The sequence below is a fragment of the Pelophylax lessonae genome, assembly GCF_965119305.1.
Source record: "Pelophylax lessonae genome assembly, chromosome: 13".
NCBI classification, from domain to species: Eukaryota; Metazoa; Chordata; class Amphibia; order Anura; family Ranidae; genus Pelophylax; species Pelophylax lessonae.
Window position 1 is genome coordinate 50,746,535 of NC_138780.1, and position 25,967 is coordinate 50,772,501.

Sequence of the window (25,967 nt, forward strand, 5' to 3'; positions counted from 1 at the left end):
CAAGACTTCTTCGTAGGTTTGAGGCGGAAGGGATTTCGGTCATTCTCCTGGCTCCAGACTGGCCTTGCCGAGCTTGGTACGCCGACCTGGCCAGGCTAGTCGTAGATGCTGCTTGGAGACTTCCTCTCTATTGATCTATTGTCTCCAGGGCCAATCTTCCATCCTGCTTTACGGCCACTGGCTTTGTCGGCTTGGCTGTTGAAAGCCAGGTGCTAGAGGACAGGGGATTGTCTGCTTCAGTGATTCCCACTCTTCTTAAAGCGAGGAAAGCGTCTTCCAGGTTGATTTATCATTGTACGAGAAAGTTGTATTTTGCGTGGTGTGAGTCTCTATGGGCTCCCCCCTCGCGTGGCCCGGATCTTGGCTTTCCTTCAACGGGGAGTTGATCAAAAGCTGGCCTTGAGTACTATTGAGGGTCGGGTTCAGCAATTTTCTTCCAAAGGCCGCTGGCCGCCCATTTCCTGGTGCATAACTTCTTCCAGGGGATGCGACACTTCGTACTTCTGGTGCGTCCTCCATCACCAACTGAGGACCTTGATTTGGTGCAGTCGGTTCTTCGAAAAAAACCTCCTTTTGCAAGTATTCGTGGGTTTCCCTTGCCTTCCTTATCACTGAAAGTGGCCTTCTTGGTGGCTATCACGCGCGCAGGGTGTCGGCACTGGCGACATTGTCCTGTCGTTCTCCTTATATGTTGGTTCATGGAGACAAGTGATACTTCGTCCGGATCTGTCCTTCCTTCCAAAGGTGGTTTTCTAGTGTTCACTTGAACGAGGACATTGTGTTACCACCTTTGTGTCCTAAGCCCTAACATCCTAAGGAATATGCACTGCATACTCTGGATATAGTTCGGGCAATCAAGGTGTACTTGACGATTATTGAGTCTTTTTGTAGGTCAGATTCGCTCTCTGTCCTCACGGATGGCCCGAGAAAAGGGCTGCCTGCATCTGCTGCGACTGTTTCCAGATGGATCAGACAGGTGCAGGCTTTTTCAATTAACGGTCAGGTTCTATCTTTCCCTGTTTCGGCGCGTTCTACTAGGGCGCTTAGTGCTTCCTGGGCTTTTCGACATCAGGCATCTGTGCTGCAGGTTTACAGGCGGTGACCTGGTCGTCTATTCACACCTTTACCAAATTTTATAAGGTGGATGTGCTGGCATCTGCGAATGCTTCCTTTTGGCTGCAAAGTTTTGCAGGCTGCTGTTTAGGGGGCCCCTTGGCCTTCCTTGAGGGTGTTCCTGTTTGGTTTTCAGGTGGACCTCATCTTGTTCAGATGAGTTCTGAGTGGCCTGGTTCGCTATGTTTGGCCTTGGGGACTGTTTTTGTTCTGCTGTTCCCACCCCTCATTTGTGTACTGCTTTGGGACGTCCCTACTGATATGCATCAGAGGACTGCGTCCATCAATGAACGATAGAGAAAACTGGATTTTTGACTTACCATAAAATCCTTTTCTCTTAAGTTCATTAACGGATGCAGTACCCACCCCTCTATTTTGAGTTGGGTTGGTGTTACTTCTCTGACACTGCTTTGATACAAAACTGACATCCTATGCAGGAAAATAGAGGGTGTACTCTGGGACCCTCTGGGACTTCCCATAGGCATAGCCAGAACTTTTTTTCTGCCTAGTGTCCTACTCCTGTAAGGGGCAGTATAACCCTACTGATATGCATTAGAGGACTGTGTCTGTCAATGAACTTAATAGAAAAGGATTTTATGGTAAGTCAAAAATCCAGTTTTTTTTTTTTTTTTTTACTGCCTCTAAACACTGAGCTCAAAATATGCCTGTAATCGTCCTAATGTGCGTGGACACACAGGATAGCATTGAGCTGCTTCTACAGGCAGAACACAAAACTCCTGTGAAAGCAGTGATTTTTAAGCCAGTGTGCATGGAGCCTTACAGATGTAACAAGCCTTTACAATTTCATTTGTTCTGTAAAACATGTAGAGTAAGGCATTTTTGGCCATTGTAATGAACCGTTAGAAAATAGTCAGCTGTTTTGGGTATCCACATTTACAAGCTGCTGTTTAATAATTCTGCATGTCAGCTTTTTTTCGCAGTTGTCCCTAAAAAAACAGCAGGGGAAAGCAGGTAATATACAGAGTGCTGAGAGACAAAATGATGATTTGTAGCATAGGGGAGAGGAATTCTCCCTTCTAGCATTGCTAAGAAGTTAAAATGACTCTGCAATATTATCTTCAAGAAGATTATCCCTTGGAGGAAAGGCAAGTCTCTCAGAGGTATACCTGGAACCGGTCAGATTCAGATCTGCACTTTATAATGGAAGGGTTAGAATCTGTTGGCTATGGAATACTAAAAATAGTATTTCCCCTAGATTGCTTACCCTTACAACTCAAGTGCAGATACTGTTTATTACCTACACACCATAGCTCATTAAAGCTGTGTCTGCAAAGGCTTAGCATGTGATATACAGAGTATAGGAACACATACATTTTTATTCAATAAAAATATTTTACATCGCACTGCATATTGTGATACGTTTAGCTAAAAATGCTCAACTCCAGGCACAGCTATTTTATTTTTTCCTTTATTTCTCACCTAAACACTGATTTTATAGATAGCTTCCATTCTGGTTCCCTGCAGCACTGAAATGTTATGTATGTTTGACACTAGTTCCAGTGTTGTGTTTAGCATCCCCTCCCTTGCCCAGTGCTATTCACAAAGGACAGCACAAGTGACATGGCACAGCTAATGGCATAAACGTTTTAGGGCATACTATAAAGGCCAACAAACTAATCTGTTCAGCAGCTACAAAACTTTCAGGGCACATTCACATTACCCATAGAGAAAAACGTTCCATTTTTCTCTGTGGGTAATGATCACAGCTGTTGGCAGAAGGGGAGTGGTGTCTTGAGCTTTTACAAGGCAAGGCATTGTTTCCCATTTTTCCTAAACGTTATGGATCATCACATTGTGAGATACAATTCATTTCTACGTGCAGCTGCCTATCTGAACTGATCGACTGCACATAAAAACACAGGCTCACACAGAGACCCACAGAGTGATGAGGAAAACTGCAAGCAGTGTTACAGTATTCCCCCCCACTCTACCCTGCAGGTGTCCGCCGTTTTCTGTGTGCCCTTGCAGAGAGCTGCATTTCTCTAAGGGACCTTTCACATGGGTGGTCCCCTCAGCGGACTCCACTTTGCTCAACGGGGGATCGCTTCGCTGATCCCCGCTGAGCAGGCTGGTGAGAGGTCCGTCTCCGCACACTGTGTGGAGTGGAGACAGAGTCCTGCTCTCCCCTGTGGGGATATTGGGTAAAAGACTGCCTGTCTGTTTTCACCCGATCTTATCCGATCCTCCAGACCAATAGAAAATGGGGTTACATCTGGATTTGGTGGACAGGATCGGGTTGGATAGTGGCGGGTGTCAGCGGACATGTCACCGCTGATGTCTACCACTCCATAGGGATGAATGAAGGGTCCAATCACGTCCGCCTGAAAAACTGACAGGCAGACCTGATCGGACTGCCCGTGTGAAAGGATCCTTATGCAGAAAAATGCATTTCTCTGCTATAGTGTCAAAAGGCCCTCACTTATTAAACCATTACCTGTTAAGATATCTGCAGTTAAAGTGATTGTAAAGTCTTGTTTTTAAAAAAAATAAATAAAATAATAAACATGTTATACTTCCTGTCCTGTGTAGTGGTTTTGCACAGGGCAGCCTGGATCCTCCTCCTTCTCGGGTCCCTCTTCTCTGCTCCTAGCCCCTCCTTCCTGTTGAGTGCCCTCAGAGCAAGCAGCTTGCTATGGGGGCACCTGAGCCGAGCTGCAGTTCCGTGTGTCCATTCAAACACGAAGCTGCTGTTCGGCCCTGCCCCCCCCTCTCTCTTGTGATTGGCTATCTGACTTTGACAGCCACAGGAGACAATGGCGCCGTTGCTGTGTCTCTGACAGTCAGGAGGGAGAGTCCCAGACTGCCAAGGGAATTGTGGACATCGCTGGACAGAGATGGGGCTCATGTAAGTATTGGGGGGTGCTGGGGGGCGAGGGGTTTTTATCTTAATGTATAGAATGCATTAAGATAAAAAACCTTCTGACTTTACAACTTCTTTAAGCCACGCCTAACCTACAGAATTTGAATCTGGTCCAGTTGAAATCTAATCCTTGCCAACTGAAATCACTCTGAGAAACCCTGCCTTAACTAAACCTGTCTTGTCTATACAAAGGAATACTGATTCACACTGGAACCTCAGGAAAATGCATTATTTAATTGAAAATGGATGCTCCAAATCTGAATGAAGAGGATCTAGAAGGCATAGAGTCTTGCCCATTTTGGATAGCTGGGATCAACGTGAGACCTAATAATGCAGTCCAGAATCATCCATAGAACATACTTCATGCCAATGAGATTGCCATAGTTTACAGTCTCTGTATCTGCCACGTGTGTACAAATGATAAAGTGGACTATCTTCTGGCTTTGTCTAGAAATACAGTTCTATTGGATAGAGGCCACACAGTTCATATTCTAAAGTCTCCTATTCCAGCTGGCATCTCCACTTGTCTGCTGGACCTTGCGGATCCCCTAGCTTAAGCTAGAACAGTTTTCGGCCTAATGCTTTAATATGCATGCAAAGCAATAGTACTAAACCTTCTCTTTTTTTTTTTTTTTTTAAGAAAGCCTTGGTTATACATACATACAAGACTAATTATTCGAACAGAGGATGCTCTATGAAGTTCCTCAACATTTGGTCAGTTTGGATAGACTGCCTAACTGCCTTGATGTGCCGATCTCGGATTCATTAAATATTTGCTTTGCATTTATAGAAATATCAATTTTGCCATGGGAATATGTTTATACACTGCTCAAAAAAATGAAAGGAAAACGTTTTAATCAGAGTATAGCATCAAGTCCATTAAACTCCTGGGATATTGATTTGGTCAGTTAAGTAGCAGAGGGGGTTGTTAATCAGTTTTAGCTGCTTTGTGGTGTTGCCATAGGAGTTTAGGTGTAATTGTGTTGTGATGATGAGGAGATTATGTATAAATCTCCATTTTAGAGATTGTAAATATTTATGTAAATATATATATGTACGAGATATTGAGTTTTGATTTTACATTTAGTTGAGATATGATTGTCCATTATATCAAGCTGTGTGACTTTCAGTCGGCAGTCAGTTCTAGGAACCGGTTTAACAAGTCCATTTAAAATGCATGCCTGAGCTACCAGGGGGCAACTGCTATTTACATGTAAACACATACTGATAGTATCATCCTGTAACTTCATCTCTGGGAGCCAGACTTTCTGGAGCCAATGCACCACAGGTAGGAGTAAATCCCCCCCCCCCAACAGAGAGGAGTGGTTAGAAAGAGGCCTAATTATGGTAGGAGGAAAGTGTCCAATCCCGGAGGAGATACACCCACAGGGAGGAATAGGGCATGATAGCTGAACCAATGAGAATAGCCCTATACAAGGCTATGGGATATGGGTCTATATTAGCCAAGGTGAGAAAGAGTGACTTCCTGTTTGGCGTGGGAGAGCAAGAATAAGCACTAAGGGTAATTATGAAGGTTTAAGGGTTACATTGTATATTCTCTTGGTGTCGGTCATAGTGTGTTTGTATACGAGTATACACTCTATGCATTGTATTTGTTCAGTTAAACTAGGAATATTTTACATTTTGTAGTATGTACAATAGTTAGATTGTTGTAAATTAAGTAGGCTTTTCAAACTATATATCAATAAATAATTACTGTGGTAAGTTTTCATTCAACGTCATAGAACTCTCATTATTAACCCAAATATTGTCTGAGATAAATTAACTCTCATATCTTTTGGGTAACAGTGGTAATTAAATTAACAACAAGGTCAATAGATGGGCAACAATGAGACAACCTCTAAAACAGGAATGGTTTTACAGGTGGAGACCACTGACATTTTTTTACCTACTCCTCTTTTCTGACAGTTTTTCACTAGTTTTGCATTTGGCTAGGGTCAGTGTCACTACTGGTAGCACGTATTGATGTGCCATTGCCAGAAGGTATGCTGTGTCTCCCAGCACAGTCTCAAGAGCATGGAGATTTCAGGAGACAGGCAGTTACTCTAGGAGAGCTGGACAGGGCCGTAGAAGGTCCTTAACCCATCAGCAGGACTGGTATCTGCTCCTTTGTGCAAGGAGGAACAAGATAAGCACTGGCAAAGCCCTACAAAATGACCTTCAGCTGGCCACTGGTGTGAATGTCTCTAACCAAAGAATCAAAAACCCACTTACAGTGGTCTGAGGGCCGAGCATCCTCTAGTGGGCTCTGTGCTCAATGCCCGACACCGTGGAGCTCGATTGACATTTGCCATTGAACACCAGAATTGGCAGGTCCACCACTGGCGCCCTGTGTTTTTCACAGATGAGAGCTGGTTCAGCCTGAGCACATGTGACAGATGTGAAAGGTTCTGGAGAAGCCGTGGGGAATGTTATGCTGCCTGTAACATCGTTCAGCATGACCGGTTTGGTGGTTGGTCAGTGATGGTCTGGGGAGGTATATCTATGGAGGGACACACAAACCTTTACAGTCTTGACAATGGCACCCTGACTGCCATAAGGTATCGGGATGAAATCCTTGGACCCATTATCAGACCATATGCTGGTGCAGTGGGTCCTGGGTTCCTCCTGGTGCACTACAATGCCCGGCCTCATGTGGCGAGAGTGCACAGTACGTTCCTGGAGGATGAAGGAATTTATACCAGTTAATGGCCCCCACGCTCGCCTGACCTAAATCCAACAGAACACCTCTGGGGCATTATGTTTCGGTCAATCAGACACTGTTCAGGAGCTCAGTGATGGCCTGGTTCAGATCTGAGAGGAAATACTCCAGGACACTCTCCATTGTCTTATTAGAAGCATGCCCCAACCATGTCAGGCATGGATACAAGTATGTGGGGACCATACAAACTACAGAGTACCATTCTGAGTTGCTGCAATGAAATTTCAGCAAAATGGATTAGCCTGCTGCATTTGATTTTCGGGGTGTTTTTGAATTCAGCTCTCTGTAGGTTGATAATTTTAATTTCCATCAAACAATGTGGCATCCTTTCGTTCCTAACACATTACCCAGCCCATATCAGTATAGATATCCACCATGATATTTTTCCCCATTGAGACCTGATGTGTTTTCAAAGTGTTCTTTTAATTTCTTTTGAGCAGTGTTAGGCTACATTCACACAAGTGATTAGGAACAGATATACCAGATTCCTGAGGCAGCATCTGCATCTGTCCATGGCTGTCTACCTATACTGTACCTCTACAGTAGCCTTTTTCAACCAGGGTGCCTTAAGGTCCCTTCAGGGGTGCCTTGGCAAAATGCCTAAAAATTGCCTCAAAATTGTATACAAGCCAGCAGGTGGACGAAGCCTGCCTTTTAGTTACACAAAGCCACCAGTTTTCATTGTGCACCATTATGACTTTTTAGCCGTCGATGTCCTAACAACCAATGACACTCCCCCTGCCCCTCTCTGTTAGCGTTGTGGTCACATTAGCTAAGTGATGGAGAAAAACTGAGGGAGAAGAGAAGGAATACTAGTTAGCACCAGTCTGCAAAAGTGTATTGGATTTGAAAGAATAAATTACCTCCAATGTAGAGTGTCCAACGTGTGTGGATGTTCATGTATTGCATAAAACTATTAGAATAGTTTTTTACATTTTAGAATGGGGTGCCTCGTGATTGTCCATAATTTTAAAGGGTGACTTGACTGAAAAAAGGTTGAGAAACACTGCTCTACAGTATTAATTTACTGAGGCTTGTAAGACTAGATGCAGCAAAGAAGTAGTACAGTGCTAACTTTAATGCATAGTGTATACTATTGCTACTTAAGTCCTATTGTTATTGCATGTTAAAAATTACCTTTTCTTTTCAATCTGCAGTGCTGTAATTTTCTAAAAAATGCAATGCAATATGGTTACCTAGAGGTGTCCTGTACATATATGGTGTACAATACGCACCCTGAAATATTAAAATACAAGTCAGATTTTTGGCATCCCCTGCAGCAAAAATTGCATTTTTGGTGAGATACTCCCAATGGGAAATCATGTCTAAAGGGATGCAGGCCTTCTTAATTTCCTCATTAGAGTGCTGCCGGTGCAGCAGCTGGTTGATAATTCTAAAACCATTCCCATTGACATTCACTTTGCACATGGACACAGACTAACATGCTTTTTTTTTCACTATTCATTATTTGCATATAAGTGGTTGATACGCTGCATTATGGACTTAAGACTTTATATTTTGGTATGGAAGATATTCAGATAATATTTTTTTCACACGGATCTATGATTCATGCATTAGAAATAGATTTATGGGGACCCGACCAAGTGCAGGGCCGATAAGCTGCAGACGGCACCCAGAGAATGTTTAACCTTCTAAGATTTGTTGAACTCAAAAATACCCCCTGCAGTGTTCCTCACATTAGACGCTGAGAAAAATCGTTCGATAGGTGATATCTACGAGCTAAAATCTAAATTTTGCTTCCAGGGTTTTGCCCTCTCAGCCATCTTGGCCTTATATTCTAACCCATCTGCAAAAATATTCACATCTAATGTATTTTCAGATGAATTCCTAATAACAAATGGCACTAGACTGGGGTGTCTCTTATCTCCTTTAATTTTTACACTAGTGATGGAACCCCTGGCTGAGGTCATCAGAGATTCTCCTGAAATGACTAGAATTACAGTAGCTCATAATCAGCATGAAAAAGGATCGTTTACTGATGATGTAGTTTTGACTTAAGCAAATCCGGAGGCTTCCTTGAAAGCGGTGGACCAGATTTTATCCAACTTTAGCAAAAGCCTCTTTTTATAACCTTAATAGGTCTAAATCTACTATATTGCCGATAGGTATTCCGAAACTTACATTGTCCATTTTAAAATCCCAATTTGAATACATTTGGGTTACCAAAAAACAACCTTACCTGGGACTCACACTGAGCTCCCCTACTGCCAACGCCTATGAAGTGAACTTTCTCCCCCTCCTTAAGGCCCCTTTCACACATGCTGTCCGTTTGTCCGTTTTTCATCCATCCGTTGACGGATGAAAAACGGACATCAATGCATCTCTATGTAAAAACGGATGACAACTGATGATCATCAGTTAACATCCGTTTTCATCCACTTCCGTCAATGTCCGTTTTTTTGAACGGATGAATGCCCTATTTTTCATCCGTCAAAAAAACGGATCGGACGAAAAACGGATGACAACGGATGAAAAACTGATGTCAACTGATGACAACGGATGAAAAACTGATGTCAACTGATGACAACGGATGAAAAACGGATAACAACTGACGAAAAACGGATGACAACTGACGAAAAACGGATGAAAAACGGATGAAAAACTGATACATTTGACATGACTGAACTGATGAACTGAACGGACTGTATGTGTGAAAGGGGCCTAAGACAATAGCTCAAGATTTAAACAACCCTGAGCAATTCAAACTAACCTGGCTAGGGCGCTCTGCGGCCTTTAAAATGATGGTACTCCCAAAAATACTCTACTGCTTTAGAATTAAACACATTCTCATACCCAATAGCTTCTTTCAAAAGATAAATTCCTTGCTTAACCACTTGCCTACAGTGCACTTTCACCCCCTTCCTGCCCAAACCGATTTTCAGCTTTCAGCGCTCTCACACTTTGACTGAGAATTACTCAGTCATGCTATAAATAAAAAAAGACTGAAAATATCGTGAAAAAACGCATTTTTCTTTGTTCCTGTCATAAAATTTTTTTTGAACATGTCATTTTTTTCCACAAGTTTTTGGAAAATGTGGAAAGAAAATGAAAATGCTTTTTTTTTTACACAAAGTTGTCAATTTATGCAATATTTCGAACACATAGCATGTACATAGCAAAAATTGCACCCCAAAATACATTCTGCTACTTCTCCCGAGTATGGCGATACCACATGTGTGAGACTTTTTCACAGCCTGGCCACATACAGAGGCCCAACATTCAAGTAGCCCCGTCCGGCATTCTAGAAGCAGAAATTACACATATAATTTCCTGACAACCTATCGCACTTTTGAAGGCCCTGGAGCACCAGGACAATGGAAACTCCCATAAAATGACCCCATTTTGGAAAGCAAACACCTCAACATATAATTTTTGAGGCATAATGAGTCTTTTGAACATGTCATTTTTTTTCCACAAGTTTTTGAAAAATGTGGAATGAAAATGAAAACGCATTTTTTTTACACAAAGCTATCCATTTATGCAATATTTCTAACACATAGCATACATAGCAAAAATTTCACCCCAAAATACATTCTGCTATTCCTCCTGAGTATGGCGATACCACATGTGTAATACTTTTACACAGCCTGACCACATACAGAGGCCTAACATCCAAGTAGCTCTTTACACAAAGTTGTCCATTTATCCACTTTAAGACTGGGCCTATTTTTGACACTTGGTGTTTATAAGTTAAAATCATTTTTTTGCTAGAAAACTACTTAGAACCCCCAAACATTATATATTTTTTTTTAGCAGAGACCCTAGAGAATAAAATGGAGATCAATGCAATATTTTTTATCACACCATATTTGCGCAGCAGTCTTCCAAATGCAATTTTTTTGAAAAAAAATTCACTTTTTCGAATAAAAAAAATAAGAAACCAGTAAATTTAGCGCAATTTTTTTCCATAATGTGAAAGATAATGTTACGCCGAGTAATTAGATACCCAACATGTCATGCTTCAAAATTGCACACGCTCGCGGAATGGCGCCAAACATTGGTACTTAAAAATCCCCATAGGCAACAATTTAAAAAATTCTATAGGTTACCATCTTAGAGTTACAGAGGAGGTCTAGGGCTCAAATTATTGCTCTCGCTCTAACAATCGCGGCGATACCTCACATGTGTGGTTTGAACACCGTTTACATATGTGGGCGGGACTTGCGTATGCGTTCGCTTCTGCGCGCGAGCTAACGGGGACAGGGCGCTTTAATTTTTTTTTTTTCCTATTTATTTTATTTAATAATTTTTTATTTTTAAAAAGTTTTTTTTAAAAAAATGTTTTGATCATTTTTATTCCAATTACAAGGAATGTAAACATCCCTTGTAATAGAAATAGGCATGACATGTCCTCTTTATTGTGAGATCTGGGGTCAAAAAGACCTCACACCTCACAACTACACTAAAAAACAAAAAAAAACAAAAAAAAAACGGCCCTTTAAACCGGTTGCTAGGCAACGACTTTTGACGTAGCTCCGGTCCTCCAAGACCATAGAGTCGAGTGAGGGCCATCTTGCCCTCACTCAACTTCCTGTCTCTGAGGATCCGGGACCGGATAGTTTTCCCCGCTGCCGGCGGGTCCGGTAAGCTGAGAAAACGTCTAGGACGCGGCGGGAGGGGGGGGCACCTCTTCCCATGCCCCGTTGCGGCGGATTCGGCGGCGAATTTGCCACTGGGACCACCCTTATCTGAAAGCCGACCGCCCGCCGTTTAAAAAAATACCGGGGTTATGGCAGCTATCTGCTGCCATAACCCCAGTATTTAGCTTTAAATGGCCGATGTATATAGTCGTTAGGCGGTCGGTAAGTGGTTGCATGTATATAGCAAAAATTGTACCCCAAAATACATTCTGCTACTGCTCCTAATTATGGCAATACCACACGTGTGAGACTTTTACATAAAATGCACATCTAATTTCCTGACAACCTATCATTTTTGAAGGCCCCCACTTTTTTAACACATAGCATGTACATAGCAATAAATACATTACAAAATACATTCTATAAAGGAAAGTGTAAAAAAAAAATTATTACCTGTGGTTGTAGTAGTGCAGTTGTCCACAGAGGAGAGCATTAGTCCAGGCAGCAGGCAGGGACATGCTTAGCGACGACAATAGCAATTTTCCAGGCAGCAGGCAGGAATATAGTCTATAGTCTGGGATATTGTCAGCACAGCCGCAGCATTTGTCCAAATGAATTTTCCAGGCAGAGACATGGTCAGCACAGCCATAATATTGGTCCCGGTACACTGCAGACAATCATTGTACCACTCTCCAGCTAATATCATGCAGCAGGCAGAGGCATGATGGTAGTAAGCTGAGGGCCTTGGTCAGGTGAGACCTGGGGACAGGAGTAGAGGCTTCTCCCACCCAAATCTCTTTGAAGCCTCCGGACTCCAGACCCTAATCCGGAATTTACGGAGCCCAGAGAGAACCAAACTACTACAGTAGCAGGGGGCGACAGATCAGTTCAAGCGGTAGGCAGAAGAATAGTCGGTAAAACAAGCCAGGGTCAGTTCACGTGCAAGCAATCCAATCGGCAGGCAGAAGAGTAGTTGAAAAACAGTCCAGGGTCAGTTCACAGGGAAGCAATCCAAACAGTAAGAAGAAGCGTAATCGGTAAAACAAGCCAGGGTCAGTTCACGTGAAAGCAGTCCAAACAGTAGGCAGAGGCATAGTGGAAAAACAGGCCAGGGTCAGTTTATGTGGAAGGCAGTGGCATGAGGAAAATTGGTCAGCACAGATGAAAACGGGGAAATGGGCTAGTAATTTATGAATGTATGGTACCGTGTGAAGCATTCTCCAATGCACAGGCCAGGTTGGGAGGGACAGTACCGACAATAGAAGCTGGTGTCTTTACGAAACCCCCTTCTGCTGCACACACGGCATTTTTTTTTGGCGTCTTCGGCCTCCTTCAGACGGTGGAAGGTAGTCTGGGAAGTGGCGCTCACTAAGTCGGCTAACAGCCTCAGAGCAAAGGTTTTCTTGGGGGAGTCCTTGTGGGTAGATGAGGGTCGTGATAATTTCTTCAATGTATTTTAGGAAGGCGATGGGTCTTTCAGTGGATTTGGAGTAGATTACATAAGAGTTATAAAATGCCAATTGAAATAAATAAATTGCAACCTTCTTATACCAGAATCGGGACTTCCTTGTGGCCAAGTAGGGCTGAATCATCTGGTCGTTAAAATCCACCCCCCCCCCCCATGTAAAGATTGTAATCCTGCACACATGATGGTTTTTGGATGGGACCTCTTCTTCTCTGAACCTCCACTGTGGTGTCGTCATGAATGGTGGACATCATGTACACATTTCGGTTATCCTTCCATCTCAAGGCCAGCACCTCGTTGTTTCTCAGGGCTGCTATTTCCCCCTTCCTCATTCTTTTATTCACCAAGTACTGTGGGAAGCCCTTCCTGTTCTTCCTGGTGGTTCCGCAGGCCAAGGTTCCTTCAAGGTACAGATGTCTGAAGAGGGGCAGGCTGGTATAAAAATTATCCAGGTAAAGGTGGTAGCCTTTCCTCAGCAGTGGGTACGCCAGGTCCCATACAACCTTTCCATTTGTGCCCATGTAGGCCGGGCAGTCAGGGGGATTGAGCTGGGAATCTCTTCCTTCGTATATGCGGAACGCATACAGATATCCCGTAGCTCTGTCGCACAGTTTGTATAGTTTGACCCCATATTTGGACCTTTTGCTCGGAATGTATTGCTTTATTCCAAGCCGGCCTGTGAAGTGTAGCAGGGACTCATCTACACAAATGTTTTGATCAGGGACGTAAAGTTCTGCAAAACTTTGGGAAAGAGAATTTATGAGGGGGCGAATTTTATACAGCTTGTCAAAATTCGGATGATTTTGGGGGGGGCACTGGCTGTTGTCACTAAAATGAAGGAAGCGCATGATAATTTCATACCGGGACCTGGACATTAGGGCAGAATATATGGGCATAATGTGTATGGGGTGGGTGGACCAATAGGCATGTCCTTCATTTTTTTTTGTAACCCCCATGTTTATTGTGAGGCCCAAAAACATTTTGAATTCCTCCAAGGTTAACTCTCTCCACTCAAACGGACGGGAATAGGAAGATTGGGGGTTGTTAGCAATAAACTGCTGGGCATACAGATTAGTTTGGTCCACGATGTATTGCAGAAAATCATTGGGCAAAAATAAATGGAGAAAATCAATAAAAGAAAAATTTTCTGTATTGGCCTGCACACCTGGCTGTGCGGTAAAAGGGGGAATATTTGCTGATCCCGAGTTGGAGGGCAGCCATCTTGGGTTGGCAAGAGCATCTGGGAGGTGGATAGTGGCCCTGGCTCTTGGGGGATGTGACACTCCAGTGCTGGTAGAAGGGGGATTCGAAATTGGGAGTGATGCCGCAGCGCTGGTGCTGGGCCTGGGCATTCGCTCCTGGGGTGTTTCGCTGGGGGCAGAGCGGGTACTGGGCCTGGCCATAGGATCTTGGGGTGTACTGGTGGTGGCAGTGCTGGTGCTGGGCATAGGATCCTGGGGTGTATCCCTTGTGGCTGCCCGGTTTCCAGAGCGCAGTGCCCTTTTGGGAGGGACCCATTCTTCCTCCGAGTTCATCTCCGATCCGCTACTGTTAGCAACTTCAAATTCCGAATCGGATTCGGAATTGGATTGGGATATTGATGAGAGCTCCCCGGTGCCCTCATTATCCATAGAGATTATCTCAAACGCCTCCTCGCTGCTGTACAACCTTTTGGACATTTTGGCTGTGCGACGGGTGACTGCGGAAGATCACTGATGAGTGGCAGGTGACGGATAGGTGGCAGGCAGGTGACGGATAGGTGGCAGGTGACGGATAGGTGGCAGGTGATGGTCACTGATGGGGTGACAGATGACGATCACTGATGGGGTGACAGGTGACGCTGATTGATGGGGTGACAGATGACGATCACTGATTGGGTGACAAGTGACGATGACTGATTGGGTGACAGGTGACGGTGATTGATGGGGTGACAGGTGCACTTTATAGGTAGTGATTTTGTGCACTGATGGTGACAGGTGACTGTTGGGTGACAGGTGAAATGGGGGGGGGGGGGCTGGTGACACTTTTTTTTACACTGAAAAACACAGATCAGTAACTCACTGTTTCTGGCTCAGCTCTCCTCACACTGGAAACGGTGTGTGAGGGAAGATGAGCTAGTAACAGTTACTGCTCTTTGTTTACATTTGTGATGGGCTGTGAATGGCTTCACAGCCCATCACATCGTAATCAGCCACTGTCATTGGCTGTTTTACACTGTCGGTGACTAGCTGTGTTCCTAGGGAACACATAGCCACCGACATGACCGCGCTGCGCGCTCCCGATCGCGCATGCGCGGTCTTCTGCCGGCATCTACTGTTGTGATCGGCTATGTCATTGCAACATAGCCGATCACGTGGGAAACAGCCATGCCTATTGGCTGTTTCCCCCCTGCCGGTGACCGGCTGTGTCCCGGGGACACGCCGACACCGGCAGTGCACGGCGGCGCGCCCGCGATCGCGCGCCTGCCCTGCTTGAATGGGCGGATGTCATATGACGGGCGCCCAGGATAATAGCCGCACCGTCCCGCCGTCATATGACGGCGGGCAGGCGGTAAGTGGTTAAACGCTTTATTTGGCAAGGCAAAAGGTCTAAGATATCTTTCCCTACCTCAACTAAACACAAAAACAACGGGGGTATTAATGTTTTTGTATTACAGAAATCCTGGACTAATTGCATGCCTGGTTCGATAACCCATCAGACAAACTATCGGTAGATATAGATAAATCCATGGTGGGGGAGTAGAGATCTTCCTTTTCTATTATTAGCCTCACTTACGGGTTTATTTAAGAAAATACCAGCAGTCCCTGCAATCCAATTTTCAGTCCAAACATGAAAAATGTGTCACCGAAATGATCAACTATCTAGTATAAAAATTAAAGTGCCTACCCCATTGCATGTTTTGGAATACCTTCTTTTACATATCTGTTTAAAAAATATAGCTCAAAAATAGGTACGGTTCATAAAAGATTTACACTTGAGGAATAAAGTAGACGACTCATATACCCTGATACAGATTCGTCATTTTTTAAATCAACACCCCCTTCAAATTTGTAGAACCTGCTAAAGATCCGTGGTAGAAACTGCAGAATCGCCCATACAAGAAGGGTGGACTATCTGAGTTTTACTCGTACTTGCAATATCAGGACCACTTCAATAAGGCCACTAGTATGCTGTCATGGGAAAAGACCTACAAATGGTTCATGAACAGATAATATGGCAAAAAGCTCTCTTTTATACCCCGCACTTCAAGCTGTTTAAATCGTTGGGACAATTTTTTAAAAATGTTGTACAGAAGTTATCTTATTCCTTACAAAATGTCTAAAATGTTTGCAGAGACATTCCCCTTGTGTTGGCGCAAATGTGGAGATGTGGGCAATCTTTTGCATGTCCTGTGGGAGTGTAGGCGCCTGAGAAACTTTTGGAATGGAGTATTTTCCCTAATATCCAGAGTTACTAGCTTCTTTAGCTCTGATAGTAGACCAAATACCTGCTCAATTTCGAGTGGTAACCTCTTACATTTTGATTGCAGCTAGGCAAACAATCACTGCCTACTGGAAACAGGAGAATGCCCCTAACTTATCAGAAGTAATTTAACCACTTTACCACCGGAGGATTTTGCTGTCTTCCGTCCAGGCCACTTTTTGCGATTCGGCGCTGTGCGACTTCAACTGACAATTGCGCGGTCGTGGGACGCCGTACCCAAACGAAATTTACGTCCTTTTTTTCCCACAAACAGAGCTTTCTTTTGGTGGTATTATTTGATCACCTGTGCGATTTTTACTTTTTGCGCTATAAACAAAAAAAGAGCGTTTATTTTGAAAAAATAACAATATTTTTAACATTTTTTTATATGAAATTCCCCCCAAAAAAGATGTAAAAACCAATTTTTTAAAAAAGTTTTGGCCAATTTGTTTTCTGCTACCTATGTTTGGTAAAAAAAATCACAATAAGCGTATTTTGATTGGTTTGCGCAAAAGTTATTGCGTTTACTAACAAAGGGAAAGATTTCTGTCATTTTTGGTGTTTTTTTTTTAACGCGTAATGGCGGCAATCTGCGATTTTTTTTGTGGGACTGCGACATTGCGGCGGACAGATCGGACCCTTGACTGACATTTTTGACACTTTTGGGGTTACCAGTGACATTACTGCAGTAATCAGTGCTATATATATGCACTGTTACTGTAAAAATGACACTGGCAGGGAAGGGGTTAATTTTATTGGAGAGGGAGGGGTTAATGTATGCCTGGTGCTTACTGACGTGTAGGGGGGGAGGTGACTGAGTGAGTCATGGACAGATCGGATGTCCAGCTATGCTGAACAGTCCGATCTGTCACTCCCTGTCACTATGGAGATCCGCCCGCTGTGTTTACACACAGCGGGCGGATCTCCACACTAGATCCCCGGCGATCGGGGCAGAGCAGCGGCAATCGCCGCTGCTCCTCCCCTGGCCCGACTCCCGCTGTGAATGAAAACAGCAGGAGCGAGCCTCCGGCGGCGCGCAAGCGCCGCCCAGAAGGGGGAGTGTCTGACGACGTTAATACTACGTCGTCAGACGATAACGAACCACTTTGCCGCAGTACTATTACCGTACTCGGTCGGCAAGTGGTTAAAGTGTAAACAATGTTATCAATATGAAAGAGTTTTTGCACTCTGCAGGTAAAATTTCAACCCTTGAAAATACATGGAATTGCTGGATAAATACATTCCCGTAAACTTGATCCCAACTTCAAATGAAGTACTAGATCTAATCTACATCTGGGTGTAAACAAGCAAAGGTCAACAATATATCGTGGTGTCAGTTGGTCAGACTGACTGAACTTTTTATTTATTTTTTCTTTCCCTATTTCGGACCTTCCAGTTTTTGACTCATTACATAAGTGGATGTTCTGATGGAACTTGAGATTACTATGCAGCTACAAAAGGCTTAGCTTTATAACAAAAGATGTTCCCCGCCTTGCAGGTGTAGGTATAACTATTGCATTACAATATTGTTATTTGAGCAGGCCTTGTGTTTGTTGAGATGCATTTTCTAAATATTTCACGAATACGTTCTGTTGGAATATTTTATGCTACAAGAACCTAAATAATGTTTTGCAATTTGTATCTTTATGATCTAATAAAAACTATTTGAAAACAAATAGATTTATATGCTATGTGTGTTGTTTAGTTAGGTTTGATTGCACAGAGTTGTATTTAGTGTCATTGCATTTTTGTGCAGGAACACATGACAATAGCTGCAGCATTTACAGTTTTTTTCATTTTGTTCATAATGTGTGTGGTAGTGCAGGAGACTCTGACATATTATCCTATTTTTACATAATAAAACTTTAACAACTTGTGATTATTCCAGTCTTTCCAGGATTTCTATACCTGTCACAAACCTGGTAAACGTATCCTTGGCATATGATGAAGAGTGCATAATCTGATGTTCCCTTTAGCGAAGCCCACATATCAAAACTAAATTTAGTTCCAATTTCTGGCTGTGGAACTTATTTTTTTGTATATCAACGTTTGCAATGAAAATCAAGATTGGCTACACCTTTTGTGAGCTTCTATATTGGTCATTGACATTGAAGGTGTATGAGATTGGAACCAGGGTTGTGTTATGCATATACAACAACTTCATTGAAGGTGACCTCCTCTTTGCAGTTTTTTTTTTATCATATGATATACTCAGGGTTAATAACAGTTTTACTTCTCTTCTATTGTTAATTGAAAAGGTAGACGCAACCTGCAACTCACATCAGATAACTCCTTTTAAAAAAATCATCAAATTAATTAATGGCCAACTGCTGTGTGATTATTGTATAAATCACTGCGTTTAACTGAGGGTTCAAAAGTGCAGCAGGTTATATCTAATATATAATTGGCTAAGTTTTGCTATAAAATTTTTTTTTAACTTCGAATAATTACTTATGTGCTCAAAGCTGTTCTGAGGTTAGGTATCCAAAACGTCCAGCCATTTTGCCTTTTGTTTTAGGCATACTTCAATATCCACCAGACTTTTGGCTACATATGTAATGCTGACGAATCAGTTAGGGCTCTTTCACACTTGTAGTCCATCAAACGGACTCCGCTTTTCTCAGCGGGGGATCGATCTGCCGATCCCCCGCTGCGCAGGAGGATGACAGTTGTGTCTCCGCGCTGTGTGCGGAGACACAGCTGTCAGTTCCCCATGCATCTCTACGGGGGAAATCGGATGGGAAGGGACCGTCGATCCCATCCGATCCCATCCGCTGGACGGATGGAAAATAGGGTTTCCATGCGTCCAGATTTGACGGATCGGATCGGGTCGTATGTCAGCGGACATGTCTCCGCTGACATCCGATGCCCCATAGGAATGCATAGGGGGGACCGTTCAGATCCGCCAAAAAAACGAACAGGCGGATCTGAACAGTCCGCCTGTGTAAAAGGGGCCTTAAATTTAAAAATTTAATTTAAATTTTTAAATTTAGTCCTATGAACACCTAATAGATGTGCAGTTTATCACTAGATGTGTATTGAATTTACCATCATAATATTAGATATGTGAAAATGTATGTTATGTTCAAAATAGTTTAAACAGCATACAGTGAGGAAAATAACTATTTGATTCAGTACAGATTGTGTAAGTTTGCCCACTTACAAAGAAATGAAGGGTCTATAATGTTTATCATAGGTGTATTTTAAATGACAGACTATCAACCAAAAATCCAGAAAAAAAATGATTTAGATTAAATTGCAGTTCAGTGGGTAAAATAAGTATTTGATCCCCAAGCAAAACATGACTTAGTACTTGGTGGGGAAACCCTTGTTAGCAAAGCACAGCGGTAAGACGCTTCTTGTAGTTGGTTCCCAGGTTTTCTCACATTTCAGGAGGGATTTTGGTCCACTCTTCTTTACAGATCTTCTCTAAATCCTTAAGGTTTCTTGGCTGTCACTTGGCAACTTGATGTTTCAGATCCCTCCATAATTTTTCTATAGGTTTAAGGTTTGGAGACAGGCTAGGCCACTATATGACCTTAATGTGCTTCTTCTTGAGCCACTCCTTTGTTGTCTTGGTGGTATGTTTTTGGTCATTGTCATGCTGAAAGACCAATCCGTGACCCATCCTCTGTGTTCTGGCTGAGGAAAGAAGGTAACTCATCCAGGATTTTAGAATACATGGCTCCATCTAATGGCCCCTTAATGCAGAATAGTCAGTCTGTACCTTTACCAGAGAAACATTCCCAAAGCATAATGTTCATAGCGTCATAGTCAGCATTTTTTTCCCTCCAAACATGGCGAGTCCCCCTCCTCAAGAAAGCACATGTGCAGTCATGCCAATGAACAACTAAATTATTCAGAGAAGGATTGGGAGAAAGTGCTGTGGTCAGATGAGACCAAATTTGAGCTCTTTGGCAATAACTGTACTCGCTTTGTTTGGAGGAAGAAAAATGCTGACTATGATACTAAGAACACCATCCCTACAGTCGAGCACAGAGGTGGAAACATCATGCTTTGGGGCTGTTTCTTTACTAAAGGTACAAGTCGATTTTGCTGCATTGAGGGGGCAATGGGTGGGGCCATGTATTGTAAACTCTTGCATGAGAATCTTCTTCCCTCAGCGAAAACACTGAAGATGCGTTGTGGATGGGTCTTCCAGCATTAAAATTACCCAAAACATACCGCCAAGGTAACAAAGGAGTGACACAAGAAGAAGCACATTAAGCTTATAGAGTGGCATAGTCACTCTCCAGACCTTAATCCTATAGAAAATATATGGAGGGAGCTGAAACTTCGAGTTGCCAAGAGACAGCCAAAAAACCTTAAGGATTTAGAGAAGATCTGTAAAGAAGAGTGGACCAAAATCCCTCCTGAGATTTGTGCAAACCTGGTAACCAACTACAGCAAACGTCTTACCGTGTGCTTGCCGACAAGGATTTCTCATCCAAGTACTAAGTCATGTTTTGCTTGGGGATCAAATACTTTTTTTTTACTCACTGAACTGCAATTTAATTTATAGCATCTGTTTTATGTGTTTTTTTTTCCCGAATTTTTGATTGATATTCTGTCTCTATCATTTACACCGATGGTAAAAATTATAGACCCTTCATTTCTTTGTAGGTGGGCAAACTTACAAAATCTGCAGGGGATTAAATAATTATTTTCCCACTGCAACTGCTGGTACAGAATATGTTCACTACATTGCTATGAACATGCCAAGATTTTTAAGCTTGTTAAACAGCCTTTTTTATTTTGGCTAGATTCATGCAATGTAAAGCAGCACATTTGTTACTATAACTGTTTGGACTATGCTAACAATCTTGCTAAGATGTATAGGTAAAAGCCTTAAAAAGGATGAAATACCTTTCCTAGAGAAAACACTGTGTGTTCTTGTTGTGCTGATCGTGTGGCCTTAAGCCTTGGTATATAATTAGCACAGGAGAAAGCCCTAAGCTTTAATAGCTCTTGCTGTTTGTTCTCTCTTTCCTTAGTGCAATATGCATCAAAAGGAAATTGGAAATGGTAAAACTGCATAATAGTAATAATAATGGGTATTATTTGTAGCTTCGATTAGTGCTTTGTAATGTAATAAAGGTATCCATATTGTCAAACACAACCATGTTAATGTTAAATGCAAACATTTTAAACAAAAATGCTGTAATAATATATATGCATAATATTTTTCTATTTTTGTAGACCGGTTTGTGGGATCAGAGGCAAAACTCTCATTATCAACTTACCAGGTAGCAAGAAAGGATCACAGGTAATTATGCTTTTCAGTATTGGTCAGTAAATGTCTACTTACTGTTTGATGTGTACAGTATAAATAACTCAGAGGCTCTAATCACATCTAAGCATCCCGGATCAGGAGCAGAATCATGGCGATTTTACCCGCGATTCTGCCCGCGATTCCGAATCAAGACAAATCGTGGGACGCGCTTGCGATCCTTATTACTTCCAATGGCACCCCAATCACGTCATAATTTTGCCCCTATTGTCGCTGGATGAATTGCAGTAAAATTGTGCAAACAGAATCACAGGGGACGCCTTTCGCTCAAAATAACGTGCGTCCCTGCGATTCTGTTGGCGTGATTTTACCATAATTCATCGGGCAACCGTCGTGGGCAAAATTGAATCCGCAGTCGGGGTGCCATTAAAAATAACAGGGATCGCAAGCACGTCCCTCGATTTGCATTGATTTGGGATCGCAGGCAGAATCCTGTCGATTCCGCCCTTGTTCCGGATTGCCTAGATGTGAACGGAGACTGAAGAGTGGTGCCTGAAAAAGCTATGCTATATATTTGTTTAAATGTAAAACAGGTTTTGTATCACTGTTTACTAATATATACAAATGTAATTCTGTGGTTAAAGACTACATTCCTGTCACTTTTATTTTGGGATCTTTATATATCTTTGTATGTTATTGAAAGGTCTTGCTCTCTTTATTATGAAATCATTATTCTGTGACGATTTGTATGCTTATTGATACGGTCTGTGAAATAACATCAAAACTTAATTGCTGCACCAGAGGTCCGAGAAGCTAAAATGTACTTTGAATGGGGTTGATTTACTAAAGTTGATTTACTATAAGTGCACTTGGAAGTGCAGTCGCTATAGATCTGAGGAGAAGATCTGAAATGAGGAGACGCTCTGCTGATTTCTATCATCCAATCATGTGCAAGCTAAAGTGCTGTTTGTTATTTTTGTCCCCCTCAGATCTTCAACGACTGCACTTCCTAGTCCAGTGTATTTGCATTGAGTAAATAAACCCCAATTTGTCCTAAACAACAAAGCAGTATGGCTTCTGAAGATGAAGTAAAACATTGTATGTTTCAGACACTGTTTATAATGCCTTATAATTATTACCTTGATTAAAACCTACCTATCATGGATCTTGCAACGCCGTGTGTCACGATCCATTTAGGGTGCAGCGAAACCTCACCTGCCTAGATATACCCTGAAAAGCCCTAAACTCCTGGGTGGCCTTTAGCCTCAAGAAATATTACTATGACCCCTGGGTTCCACTCCTTCCCGTCAGGCACTGCCCCTTTATCTGTCCCCCCATCCCACCCCCCTCCACTTATGTTGGGGCTATGTGGATGGTCTGGTCTACCTCCCGGGGTGGGGGCAGGGCGCTATGCTGGTGATGGGGGCAGAGGGGTGCGCGACCGGACTACCGGCTGTGTGTGGGGGGGGGGGGGGTGTACCTGCCAGGGTCCACTATCCTGCCTGGGCCTGTCCTTGAGGCCTGGGGATCCCTTCTGTTGTCACGCAGGGCAGCCATTTTCTTGTAGCCTGTGTGCTCAATGCACATGTTTGTGTACTCCGGTTGCCATTTTGCGGTGGTTTTCCATTGAAAATAGCGGCGGCCATGACAGTGCAGCCCTCTGGGTGGCGATTTTGGGGGTGGGAGCCGCTCCTCATCCCCTGGTGCTGACTCCTGGATCCTTTAATTTCCTGATCGCTGCTCGTGGAGTGTAGATTCTCCTGGTGGCTGCAGTGCCTGGTTTCTGCGAGGCGGTGAGTCTGGTGGAGTCCTCTCCCTCTCTGCTGAGGATTGATTGATGCTCTGTGACTGGCAACTGGGTGGTGCTGCCAGAGCAGTGGGGGTTGTCCCTTAGCAGTGTTTTATACTTTTTTGTGTGGTCTCCCTGGGGACTTCTGGAGTATTTGGAGCACATCTCCCCACCTGATTCCCTCTCTGGGGCTGCGGGGCCCTCTGGGTCTCATCCAGCCATCAATGCACTGACGGCAGTCCTGGAGTCCCTTGTGTCCCGGGTGGAGGTGGCTTTTGGGCGATGGGCTGGCATAAAGTGCCCTCCACTTTCCCCTGCCTCATCTGTCTCCTCAGATCCTGAATCTGATTCGGCCGCCGCAGATGTGGGTCACCCTGCTGGGTCTGCGACCATGTGCCCTAAATCCTCAAATAGTGAGGATGATTCCTCCACTTCTGCAACCGCACACGAAAAGGCGCTGGTGGACAAACTGATTGTTATCTGTGCTATAGACTTAAATTTGAAGGATGCGGCTGCGACTGAGGCGCAGGTTCCCTTTGGCACTCGCAGGCCATCCAGAGTGGCAAAGGAGTTCCCTTTCTCCTCCTATTTTGACAGAATTGTCACTGAAGAGTGGGGACAACCAACGCATCCCCTTGGGTTCCCTAAATCAGTTGCTAGATGATATCCCTATGAGGAGTCCCCTCCAGTTTCCAGGCAACCATGATTCCGGTTGAAGAGGCCCCTGGCCTTTAAGGCCTCGGCTGACAGGAAGGCGGAGGCTGTGGCCCGCAATTTGTACACCCTGGCTGATTCTGCACTGAGGCCGATTTTTACCATTGCCCCGGTGTCGCAGACTCTGACTGAGTGGGCTAAGCTTTTACGCTGTGACCTGGAGGGGCAGTAGCTCCCCCCTGCCTTTGCTGAGCTGGCAGACCAGCTGGTCCAGGGGCTGCAGTTTTATCAGTGATGCCTCTTTGAATGCGGCTCCCCTAGGTGCTCGGCTCTCTGTTTCGGCAGTGGTCCTTCGGCGTGTCTTTTGGCTCAAAAGCTGGTCTGCGAACCAGACTTCTAAAAAGGTCTTAACTGATCTTTCCTATCAAGGAAATCGCCTGTTTGCTGCTACTCTGGATGACATCATTTAAGGTTTCACAGGGGGGGGAAGAATACCTTTCTTCCGCAGGATACTAAGGGCAAGGACCCTTGTCGTAGACGTGGGCCCTCCTTCTCAGCTCATAAGAAGTTGTTTCGTCCCTCTGGGTCAACTGACAAGGGGTCAGAGCCCTTTGGGGCCTCCTCTGGAGGATCCAAGCGAACTTGGTCTGGCAAGTCAGGTGCGGGCTTCTCCAGACCCGCAGACATGGCCCCTTCAGCAGGAAGGTACGCCCTCACCCATATCTGGGGTGGGAGGACATCTTCACTGGTTCCGGGACCCATTAACTCCCCTGGTAGAAGAACAGGTGGGTCCACAAGGTCATTCTGTCTGGCTACAAGATTGAGTTTTGTTCTTACACTCCGGTAAGGTTCTTCCTTCCGATGTATGACTGTCCCCAGTCCTCATACAGGCTCTTTTTGGGGCGATACAAGACCTTTTACTTTAGGGGTGATGGTCCCAGGTTCCGACTTTGGAATGTTTTCAGGCGTTTTACTCAAACCTGTTTATAGCCCCAAGGAAGGAAGGCAAGGTGCATCCAATTTTGGACCTCAAGACACTGAACTGCTTTGTGCAGATGCAGAAGTTTAGAATGGAGTCCGTTCACATGGTGGTGGCTTCCCTGCATCAGGGGGATTTTCTTGCCTCCATCGACATCAAGGGTGCTTACCTTCACATTCCAATATGTGTCGGTCTCCAGCGCTTCCTCCGCTTTACCGTGGGAGAGGAGCATTATGATTTTGTGGCGTTACCTTTTAGTCTCGCCTCCGCTCCTCGGGTCTTCACAAAGTGTTGGCCCCGGTGCCAGCATTTTTATGCAAATGGGGGATTGCGGTACTGGGCTACTTGGACGTCCTCCTTCTGCGAGCGAAGTCTCCTACTGCTCTGGTGGAAAACCTGGAAATCACCATACGAGCTTGAGGGAGTTTGGCTGAATTCTGAATTTTCAGAAGTCTGCTCTGGTTCCGTCCACAAGCTGGACTATCTGGGTCTGACTCTGGACTTGGCCTTAGCCAGAGTGCTCCTTCCTCTGGACAAATTCCAGAAACTACAGGCTGCAACTTGTCTCCTGCTGTCCAGCAGATGGTCATACCTCCGAACATGTGGGTGCTGGACCTGATGGTGTCTACCTTTTGAGGCGCTTCTATTTGCATAGTTCCATATGAGGTCCCTGCCAGGGAGATTCTGGCCAAATGTGACAAGAACCCACAGTCTCTGGACAATCAAACCCAGCTGAGCCAGGGAATGAAAGAGTCTCTGATATTGTGGCTTCATTCTTCGGCGCTTCGGCTGGGCAAATCCTTCCTCCCCTTGTTTTGAACAGTGGTCACCACAGACGCTGGCCTGTCCGGTTGGGGTGGCGTCCTTGGCAAATATTCTGCTCAGGGGATCTGGACACTGGAAGAGTTCAGACTACTGATCAAATGTCTTGGAACTCCGAGCAATCAGACTGGAGTTGACTGTGCCTGGAACATTGGACAGATGTCCAGTGCTTGTTTAATTGGACAATACCACGGTTGTGGCTTGTGTCAGTCACCAGGGGGGCACAAGAAGTGTCCTGGTGGCTCTGGA

General features: G+C 44.1%; 1 protein-coding gene across 20 annotated transcripts in view; it reads left to right on the forward strand.

The window, feature by feature from the left end:
- GPHN (gephyrin) overlaps positions 1-25,967 on the forward strand; it is an 868,578-nt gene that overhangs the window by 396,204 nt on the left and 446,407 nt on the right. For all 20 annotated transcript variants that reach the window (XM_082242578.1, XM_082242574.1, XM_082242561.1 and 17 more), the window contains exon 6: positions 21,444-21,510. In XM_082242578.1, coding sequence (XP_082098704.1) covers positions 21,444-21,510 — 67 coding nt within the window. The remainder of the gene's footprint in view (positions 1-21,443; positions 21,511-25,967) is intronic.